The sequence below is a fragment of the Heteronotia binoei genome, chromosome 21 (genome assembly GCF_032191835.1).
Source record: "Heteronotia binoei isolate CCM8104 ecotype False Entrance Well chromosome 21, APGP_CSIRO_Hbin_v1, whole genome shotgun sequence".
Classification (NCBI taxonomy): domain Eukaryota; kingdom Metazoa; phylum Chordata; class Lepidosauria; order Squamata; family Gekkonidae; genus Heteronotia; species Heteronotia binoei.
Window position 1 is genome coordinate 174,915,668 of NC_083243.1, and position 11,771 is coordinate 174,927,438.

Here is an 11,771-nt window from a genome sequence, read left to right on the forward strand (position 1 = left end):
TCATTAGAATGAATGGGCCCATATGGTAAGGGTGAGGGTTAGGGTTAGAGCTCAGGACACACTTATGTTCGTGTGAATATTGGGGTTGGGTTTAGGGTTGGGTAAGATGTATTTTTTACATCACACTGAATGGTATACTCTTGATGGGAAAATTTTTTGGATGTTTTTCCATTCTCCATTATAGCGTATGAGATTCATTAGAATGAATGGGCCCATATGGTAAGGGTTAGGGTTAGGGTTAGAGCTCAGGACACACTTATGTTTGGGTGAATATTGGGGTTGGGTTTAGGGTTGGGTAAGATGTATTTTTAACATCACACTGAATGGTATACTCTTGATGGGAAAAATTTTTGGATGTTTTTCCATTCTCCATTATAGCCTATGAGATTCATTAGAATGAATGGGCCCATATGGTAAGGGTTAGGGTTAGGGTTAGAGCTCAGGACACACTTATGTTTGGGTGAATATTGGGGTTGGGTTTAGGGTTGGGTAAGATGTATTTTTAACATCACAGTGAATGGTATACTCTTGATGGGAAAAATTTTTGGATGTTTTTCCATTCTCCATTATAGCCTATGAGATTCATTAGAATGAATGCGCCCATATGGTAAGGGTTAGGGTTAGAGTTCAGGACACACTTATGTTTGGGTGAATATTGGGGTTGGGTTTAGGGTTGGGTAAGATTTGTTTTTAATATCACACTGAATGGTACACTCTTGATGGGGAAAAACTTTGGATGTTTTTCCATTCTCCATTATAGCCTATGAAATTCATTAGAATGAATGGGCCCATATGGTAAGGGTTAGGGTTAGGGTTAGAGTTCAGGACACACATATGTTTGGTTTAAAATTGGGGTCTGGTTTAGGGTTGGGTAAGATGTATTTTTAATATCACACTGAATGGTACACTATAGATGGAGTAATATTTTGTATGTTTTTCCATTCTCCATTATAGCCTATGAGATTCATGAGAATGAATGGGCCCTTATGGTAAGGGTTAGGGTTAGGGTTAGAGTTCAGGACACACATATGTTCGGTTTAAAATTGGGGTCTGGTTTAGGGTTGGGTAAGATGTATTTTTAATATCACACTGAATGGTACACTATTTATGGAGAAAAATTTTGGATGTTTTTCCATTCTCCATTATAGCCTATGAGATTCATTAGAATGAATGCGCCCATATGGTAAGGGTTAGGGTTAGAGTTCAGGACACACTTATGTTTGGGTGAATATTGGGGTTGGGTTTAGGGTTGGGTAAGATTTGTTTTTAATATCACACTGAATGGTACACTCTTGATGGGGAAAAACTTTGGATGTTTTTCCATTCTCCATTATAGCCTATGAAATTCATTAGAATGAATGGGCCCATATGGTAAGGGTTAGGGTTAGGGTTAGAGTTCAGGACACACATATGTTTGGTTTAAAATTGGGGTCTGGTTTAGGGTTGGGTAAGATGTATTTTTAATATCACACTGAATGGTACACTATAGATGGAGTAATATTTTGTATGTTTTTCCATTCTCCATTATAGCCTATGAGATTCATTAGAATGAATGGGCCCATATGGTAAGGGTGAGGGTTAGGGTTAGAGTTCAGGACACACATATGTTCGGTTTAAAATTGGGGTCTGGTTTAGGGTTGGGTAAGATGTATTTTTAATATCACACTGAATGGTACACTATTGATGGAGAAAAATTTTGGATGTTTTTCCATTCTCCATTATAGCCTATGAGATTCATTAGAATGAATGGGCCCATATGGTAAGGGTGAGGGTTAGGGTTAGAGCTCAGGACACACTTATGTTCGTGTGAATATTGGGGTTGGGTTTAGGGTTGGGTAAGATGTATTTTTTACATCACACTGAATGGTATACTCTTGATGGGAAAATTTTTTGGATGTTTTTCCATTCTCCATTATAGCGTATGAGATTCATTAGAATGAATGGGCCCATATGGTAAGGGTTAGGGTTAGGGTTAGAGCTCAGGACACACTTATGTTTGGGTGAATATTGGGGTTGGGTTTAGGGTTGGGTAAGATGTATTTTTAACATCACACTGAATGGTATACTCTTGATGGGAAAATTTTTTGGATGTTTTTCCATTCTCCATTATAGCCTATGAGATTCATTAGAATGAATGGGCCCATATGGTAAGGGTTAGGGTTAGGGTTAGAGCTCAGGACACACTTATGTTTGGGTGAATATTGGGGTTGGGTTTAGGGTTGGGTAAGATGTATTTTTAACATCACAGTGAATGGTATACTCTTGATGGGAAAACTTTTTGGATGTTTTTCCATTCTCCATTATAGCCTATGAGATTCATTAGAATGAATGGGCCCATATGGTAAGGGTTAGGGTTAGGGTTAGAGTTCAGGACACACATATGTTCGGTTTAAAATTGGGGTCTGGTTTAGGGTTGGGTAAGATGTATTTTTAATATCACACTGAATGGTACACTATTGATGGAGAAAAATTTTGGATGTTTTTCCATTCTCCATTATAGCCTATGAGATTCTTTAGAATGAATGGGCCCATATGGTAAGGGTTAGGGTTAGGGTTAGAGCTCAGGACACACTTATGTTCGTGTGAATATTGGGGTTGGGTTTAGGGTTGGGTAAGATGTATTTTTAACATCACACTGAATGGTATACTCTTGATGGGAAAATTTTTTGGATGTTTTTCCATTCTCCATTATAGCCTATGAGATTCATTAGAATGAATGGGCCCATATGGTAAGGGTTAGGGTTAGGGTTAGAGCTCAGGACACACTTATGTTTGGGTGAATATTGGGGTTGGGTTTAGGGTTGGGTAAGATGTATTTTTAACATCACACTGAATGGTATACTCTTGATGGGAAAAATTTTTGGATGTTTTTCCATTCTCCATTATAGCCGATGAGATTCATTAGAATGAATGGGCCCATATGGTAAGGGTTAGGGTTAGGGTTAGAGTTCAGGACACCCATATGTTCGGTTTAAAATTGGGGTCTGGTTTAGGGTTGGGTAAGATGTATTTTTAATATCACACTGAATGGTACACTATTGATGGAGAAAAATTTTGGATGTTTTTCCATTCTCCATTATAGCCTATGAGATTCATTAGAATGAATGGGCCCATATGGTAAGGGTTAGGGTTAGAGCTCAGGACCCAGTTATGTTCGTGTGAATATTGGGGTTGGGTTTAGGGTTGGATAAGATGTATTTTAATATCACACTGAAGGGTACACTATTGATGGAGAAAAATATTGGATGTTTTTCCATTCTCCATTATAGCCTATGAGATTCATTAGAATGAATGGGCCCATATGGTAAGGGTTAGGGTTAGTGTTAGAGTTCAGTACACACATATGTTCGGTTTAAAATTGGGGTCTGGTTTAGGGTTGGGTAAGATGTATTTTTAATATCACACTGAATGGTACACTATTGATGGAGAAAAATTTTGGATGTTTTTCCATTCTCCATTATAGCCTATGAGATTCATTAGAATGAATGGGCCCATATGGTAAGGGTGAGGGTTAGGGTTAGAGCTCAGGACACACTTATGTTCGTGTGAATATTGGGGTTGGGTTTAGGGTTGGGTAAGATGTATTTTTTACATCACACTGAATGGTATACTCTTGATGGGAAAATTTTTTGGATGTTTTTCCATTCTCCATTATAGCGTATGAGATTCATTAGAATGAATGGGCCCATATGGTAAGGGTTAGGGTTAGGGTTAGAGCTCAGGACACACTTATGTTTGGGTGAATATTGGGGTTGGGTTTAGGGTTGGGTAAGATGTATTTTTAACATCACACTGAATGGTATACTCTTGATGGGAAAATTTTTTGGATGTTTTTCCATTCTCCATTATAGCCTATGAGATTCATTAGAATGAATGGGCCCATATGGTAAGGGTTAGGGTTAGGGTTAGAGCTCAGGACACACTTATGTTTGGGTGAATATTGGGGTTGGGTTTAGGGTTGGGTAAGATGTATTTTTAACATCACAGTGAATGGTATACTCTTGATGGGAAAAATTTTTGGATGTTTTTCCATTCTCCATTATAGCCTATGAGATTCATTAGAATGAATGCGCCCATATGGTAAGGGTTAGGGTTAGAGTTCAGGACACACTTATGTTTGGGTGAATATTGGGGTTGGGTTTAGGGTTGGGTAAGATTTGTTTTTAATATCACACTGAATGGTACACTCTTGATGGGGAAAAACTTTGGATGTTTTTCCATTCTCCATTATAGCCTATGAAATTCATTAGAATGAATGGGCCCATATGGTAAGGGTTAGGGTTAGGGTTAGAGTTCAGGACACACATATGTTTGGTTTAAAATTGGGGTCTGGTTTAGGGTTGGGTAAGATGTATTTTTAATATCACACTGAATGGTACACTATAGATGGAGTAATATTTTGTATGTTTTTCCATTCTCCATTATAGCCTATGAGATTCATGAGAATGAATGGGCCCTTATGGTAAGGGTTAGGGTTAGGGTTAGAGTTCAGGACACACATATGTTCGGTTTAAAATTGGGGTCTGGTTTAGGGTTGGGTAAGATGTATTTTTAATATCACACTGAATGGTACACTATTGATGGAGAAAAATTTTGGATGTTTTTCCATTCTCCATTATAGCCTATGAGATTCATTAGAATGAATGGGCCATATGGTAAGGGTTAGGGTTAGGGTTAGAGTTCAGGACACACATATGTTTGGTTTAAAATTGGGGTCTGGTTTAGGGTTGGGTAAGATGTATTTTTAACATCACACTGAATGGTATACTCTTGATGGGAAAAATTTTTAGATGTTTTTCTATTCTCCATTATAGCCTATGAGATTCATTAGAATGAATGGGCCCATATGGTTAGGGTTAGGGTTAGAGCTCAGGACACACTTATGTTTGGGTGAATATTGGGGTTGGGTTTAGGGTTGGGTAAGATGTATTTTTAACATCACACTGAATGGTATACTCTTGATGGGAAAATTTTTTGGATGTTTTTCCATTCTCCATTATAGCCTATGAGATTCATTAGAATGAATGGGCCCATATGGTAAGGGTTAGGGTTAGGGTTAGAGTTCAGGACACCCATATGTTCGGTTTAAAATTGGGGTCTGGTTTAGGGTTGGGTAAGATGTATTTTTAATATCACACTGAATGGTACACTATTGATGGAGAAAAATTTTGGATGTTTTTCCATTCTCCATTATAGCCTATGAGATTCAATAGAATGAATGGGCCCATATGGTAAGGGTTAGGGTTAGAGTTCAGGACACAAATATGTTCGGTTTAAAATTGCGGTCTGGTTTAGGGTTGGGTAAGATGTATTTTTAATATCACACTGAATGGTACACTATTGATGGAGAAAAATTTTGGATGTTTTTCCATTCTCCATTATAGCCTATGAGATTCATTAGAATGAATGGGCCCATATGGTAAGGGTTAGGGTTAGGGTTAGAGCTCAGGACACACTTATGTTCGTGTGAATATTGGGGTTGGGTTTAGGGTTGGATAAGATGTATTTTTAATATCACACTGAATGGTACACTCTTGATGGCGAAAAATTTTGGATGTTTTCCATTCTCCATTATAGCCTATGAGATTCATTAGAATGAATGGGCCCATATGGTAAGGGTTAGGGTTAGAGCTCAGGACACACATATTTGGGTGAATATTGGGGTTGGGTTTAGGGTTGGGTAAGATGTATTTTTAACATCACACTGAATGGTATACTCTTGATCGGAAAACTTTTTGGATGTTTTTCCATTCTCCATTATAGCCTATGAGATTCATTAGAATGAATGGGCCCATATGGTAAGGGTTAGGGTTAGGGTTAGAGTTCAGGACACACATATGTTCGGTTTAAAATTGGGGTCTGGTTTAGGGTTGGGTAAGATGTATTTTTAATATCACACTGAATGGTACACTATTGATGGAGAAAAATTTTGGATGTTTTTCCATTCTCCATTATAGCCTATGAGATTCTTTAGAATGAATGGGCCCATATGGTAAGGGTTAGGGTTAGGGTTAGAGCTCAGGACACACTTATGTTCGTGTGAATATTGGGGTTGGGTTTAGGGTTGGGTAAGATTTGTTTTTAATATCACACTGAATGGTACACTCTTGATGGGGAAAAACTTTGGATGTTTTTCCATTCTCCATTATAGCCTATGAAATTCATTAGAATGAATGGGCCCATATGGTAAGGGTTAGGGTTAGGGTTAGAGTTCAGGACACACATATGTTTGGTTTAAAATTGGGGTCTGGTTTAGGGTTGGGTAAGATGTATTTTTAATATCACACTGAATGGTACACTATAGATGGAGTAATATTTTGTATGTTTTTCCATTCTCCATTATAGCCTATGAGATTCATTAGAATGAATGGGCCCATATGGTAAGGGTTAGGGTTAGGGTTAGAGCTCAGGACACACTTATGTTTGGGTGAATATTGGGGTTGGGTTTAGGGTTGGGTAAGATGTATTTTTAACATCACACTGAATGGTATACTCTTGATGGGAAAAATTTTTGGATGTTTTTCCATTCTCCATTATAGCCTATGAGATTCATTAGAATGAATGGGCCCATATGGTAAGGGTTAGGGTTAGAGTTCAGGACACCCATATGTTCGGTTTAAAATTGGGGTCTGGTTTAGGGTTGGGTAAGATGTATTTTTAATATCACACTGAATGGTACACTATTGATGGAGAAAAATTTTGGATGTTTTTCCATTCTCCATTATAGCCTATGAGATTCATTAGAATGAATGGGCCCATATGGTAAGGGTTAGGGTTAGGGTTAGACTTCAGGACACACATATGTTCGGTTTAAAATTGGGGTCTGGTTTCGTGTTGGGTAAGATGTATTTTTAATATCACACTGAATGGTACACTATTGATGGAGAAAAATTTTGGATGTTTTTCCATTCTCCATTATAGCCTATGAGATTCATTAGAATGAATGGGCCATATGGTAAGGGTTAGGGTTAGGGTTAGAGTTCAGGACACAGATATGTTTGGTTTAAAATTGGGGTCTGGTTTAGGGTTGGGTAAGATGTATTTTTAACATCACACTGAATGGTATACTCTTGATGGGAAAATTTTTTAGATGTTTTTCTATTCTCCATTATAGCCTATGAGATTCATTAGAATGAATGGGCCCATATGGTAAGGGTTAGGGTTAGGGTTAGAGCTCAGGACACACTTATGTTTGGGTGAATATTGGGGTTGGGTTTAGGGTTGGGTAAGATGTATTTTTAACATCACACTGAATGGTATACTCTTGATGGGAAAATTTTTTGGATGTTTTTCCATTCTCCATTATAGCCTATGAGATTCATTAGAATGAATGGGCCCATATGGTAAGGGTTAGGGTTAGGGTTAGAGTTCAGGACACCCATATGTTCGGTTTAAAATTGCGGTCTGGTTTAGGGTTGGGTAAGATGTATTTTTAATATCACACTGAATGGTACACTATTGATGGAGAAAAATTTTGGATGTTTTTCCATTCTCCATTATATCCTATGAGATTCATTAGAATGAATGGGCCCATATGGTAAGGGTTAGGGTTAGGGTTAGAGTTCAGGACACACATATGTTCGGTTTAAAATTGGGGTCAGGTTTAGGGTTGGGTAAGACGTATTCTTAATATCACACTGAATGGTACACTATTGATGGAGAAAAATTTTGGATGTTTTTCCATTCTCCATTATAGCCTATGAGATTCATTAGAATGAATGGGCCCATATGGTAAGGGTTAGGGGTAGGGTTAGAGTTCAGGACACACTTATGTTCGTGTGAATATTGGGGTTGGGTTTAGGGTTGGATAAGATGTATTTTTAATATCACACTGAATGGTACACTCTTGATGGCGAAAAATTTTGGATGTTTTTCCATTCTCCATTATACCCTATGAGATTCATTAGAATGAATGGGCCCATATGGTAAGGGTTAGGGTTAGGGTTAGAGCTCAGGACACACTTATGTTTGGGTGAATATTGGGGTTGGGTTTAGGGTTGGGTAAGATGTATTTTTAACATCACACTGAATGGTATACTCTTGATGGGAAAAATTTTGGATGTTTTTCCATTCTCCATTATAGCCTATGAGATTCATTAGAATGAATGGGCCCATATGGTAAGGGTTAGGGTTAGAGTTCAGGACACACTTATGTTTGGGTGAATATTGGGGTTGGGTTTAGGGTTGGGTAAGATTTATTTTTAATATCACACTGAATGGTACACTCTTGATGGGGAAAAAGTTTGGATGTTTTTCCATTCTCCATTATAGCCTATGAAATTCATTAGAATGAATGGGCCCATATGGTAAGGGTTAGGGTTAGGGTTAGAGTTCAGGACACACATATGTTCGGTTTAAAATTGTGGTCTGGTTTAGGGTTGGGTAAGATGTATTTTTAATATCACACTGAATCGTACACTATAGATGGAGTAATATTTTGGATGTTTTTGCATTCTCCATTATAGCCTATGAGATTCATGAGAATGAATGGGCCCATATGGTAAGGGTTAGGGTTAGAGTTCAGGACACACTTATGTTTGGGTGAATATTGGGGTTGGGTTTAGGGTTGGGTAAGATGTATTTTTAACATCACACTGAATGGTATACTCTTGATGGGAAAAATTTTTGGATGTTTTTCCATTCTCCATTATAGCCTATGAGATTCATTAGAATGAATGGGCCCATATGGTAAGGGTTAGGGTTAGAGTTCAGGACACACTTATGTTTGGGTGAATATTGGGGTTGGGTAAGATTTATTTTTAATATCACACTGAATGGTACACTCTTAATGGGGAAAAATTTTGGATGTTTTTCCATTCTCCATTATAGCCTATGAGATTCATTAGAATGAATGGGCCCATATGGTAAGGGTTAGGGTTAGGGTTAGAATTCAGGACACACATATGTTCAGTTTAAAATTGGGGTCTGGTTTAGGGTTGGGTAAGATGTATTTTTAATATCACACTGAATGGTACACTATTGATGGAGAAAAATTTTGGATGTTTTTCCATTCTCCATTATAGCCTATGAGATTCATTAGAATGAATGGGCCCATATGGTAAGGGTTAGGGTTAGAGTTCAGGACACACTTATGTTTGGGTGAATATTGGGGTTGGGTTTAGGGTTGGGTAAGATTTATTTTTAATATCACACTGAATGGTACACTCTTGATGGGGAAAAACTTTGGATGTTTTTCCATTCTCCATTATAGCCTATGAGATTCATTAGAATGAATGGGCCCATATGGTAAGGGTTAGGGTTAGGGTTAGAGTTCAGGACACCCATATGTTCGGTTTAAAATTGGGGTCTGGTTTAGGGTTGGGTAAGATGTATTTTTAATATCACACTGAATGGTACACTATTGATGGAGAAAAATTTTGGATGTTTTTCCATTCTCCATTATAGCCTATGAGATTCATTAGAATGAATGGGCCCATATGGTAAGGGTTAGCGTTAGGGTTAGAGCTCAGGACACACTTATGTTTGGGTGAATATTGGGGTTGGGTTTAGGGTTGGGTAAGATGTATTTTTAACATCACACTGAATGGTATACTCTTGATGGGAAAATTTTTTGGATGTTTTTCCATTCTCCATTATAGCCTATGATATTCATTAGAATGAATGGGCCCATATGGTAAGGGTTAGGGTTAGAGTTCAGGACACACTTATGTTTGGGTGAATATTGGGGTTGGGTTTAGGGTTGGGTAAGATTTATTTTTAATATCACACTGAATGGTACACTCTTGATGGGGAAAAACTTTGGATCTTTTTCCATTCTCCATTATAGCCTATGAGATTCATTAGAATGAATGGGCCCATATGGTAAGGGTTAGGGTTAGGGTTAGAGTTCAGGACACACATATGTTTTTCTACCCAAAAAAGCCTTGCCTTAGATGACCACGTCAGATTCAAGGTTTTGGTTATGACCTTTAAGGCCTTGAGCAGTCTGGGACCAACTTATCTAGGGGACCGCCTCCTCGACTGTGTTTCTGGAAGGGCATTATGCTCTACTGGCCAAAACCTGCTGGTGATCCACAGCCGTAAAGAGGATTAGCTGTCCTCAACGAGGGTGGAATGCTCTGCCAGAAGAAAATCAGGGGCCTGCATGATCTTTTACAGTTCCGCAGGGCGTGTAAGGCAGAGATGTTCCACCAAACCTATGCATCAGGAAAGCGACGGTTGCCATGCTCGCACCTTCTCGAACCCACCCTTGCAGGGGGAAACTGAATAATAGCACTTTAAATGAGACACCTTCGGGGTTTATAATTTCTTTTTAATGTAACTGGTTTTACTTATTTCAGTGTATGTATTTTATTCTTATGCTGTATATCGCCCAGAGCTTGGCACTGGCTGGGATGGGGTGATTCTGCTCTATAACAGGGGTGGCCGACGGTAGCTCTCCAGATTTTTTTTGCCTACAACTCCCATCAGCCCCAGCCATTGGCCATGCTGGCTAGGGCTGATGGGAGTTGTAGGCAAAAAAAAAACATCTGGAGAGCTACCGTTGGCCACCCCTGATCTATAAGGCTGGTTATAACAGCTTGTTTCCTCCATTAATATTCACAGAAACTCAAAATGAGAGACTTCTAGTACATGCATTAAAATCATATGCAAAAATTTAAAAAAAATGCCCTAGGATATCTGCAAATCAAAGATGAAACAAAACTCCAGAGAATCCTAACCCACCACTCCCTAATTTACTTTCTTGCTTTCTTTCCTGTTTCATAGGCTGACCAATGCACAGGGCTCCAAGGATTCCTCATCTTCCACAGCTTTGGGGGAGGCACTGGCTCAGGATTCACCTCTCTGCTGATGGAACGACTTTCTGTTGACTATGGCAAAAAGTCCAAGTTGGAATTCTCAATTTATCCTGCACCTCAGATATCAACAGCTGTGGTGGAGCCCTACAACTCCATCCTCACCACGCACACCACCCTTGAGCACTCAGATTGTGCTTTCATGGTGGACAATGAAGCCATCTATGATATCTGCCGCAGGAACCTGGACATTGAACGCCCAACCTATACAAACCTGAATAGGCTGATTGGTCAGATTGTGTCCTCCATCACTGCCTCCCTGCGCTTTGATGGAGCTCTCAATGTAGACCTGACGGAGTTCCAGACCAACTTAGTGCCCTACCCACGCATTCACTTCCCTCTGGCCACATATGCCCCAGTCATCTCTGCAGAAAAGGCCTATCATGAGCAGTTATCTGTGGCTGAGATCACAAATGCTTGTTTTGAGCCAGCCAATCAGATGGTGAAATGTGACCCCCGCCATGGCAAATACATGGCATGCTGCCTCTTGTACCGGGGGGATGTCGTACCCAAGGATGTCAATGCCGCTATTGCTACCATTAAAACAAAGCGCACAATTCAGTTTGTGGACTGGTGTCCCACAGGCTTCAAGGTGGGCATCAACTACCAGCCCCCTACCGTGGTTCCTGGTGGAGACCTTGCCAAGGTGCAGCGGGCAGTGTGTATGCTGAGCAACACCACAGCCATAGCCGAGGCCTGGGCCCGCCTGGACCACAAGTTTGACCTGATGTATGCCAAGCGGGCCTTTGTCCACTGGTATGTGGGGGAAGGCATGGAAGAAGGAGAGTTCTCTGAGGCACGAGAAGACATGGCTGCCCTGGAGAAGGACTATGAAGAGGTGGGAACAGATAGTATTGAGGGAGAAGGAGAAGAAGAAGAAGGTGATGAGTATTAGTTCAGCCATGATTCTCTGGATATGGGAAAATAAAAAAATAAAATAAAATGTATCACTAA

General features: G+C 39.5%; 1 protein-coding gene across 1 annotated transcript; it reads left to right on the top strand.

Moving 5' to 3' along the window:
* Positions 1-10,709: 10,709 nt before the first annotated feature.
* LOC132588869 (tubulin alpha-1D chain-like) lies at positions 10,710-11,771 on the top strand. The gene has a single exon (XM_060261329.1). The coding sequence runs from the start codon at positions 10,813-10,815 to the stop codon at positions 11,710-11,712; it is 900 nt and encodes a 299-aa protein (XP_060117312.1). The 5' UTR covers positions 10,710-10,812; the 3' UTR covers positions 11,713-11,771.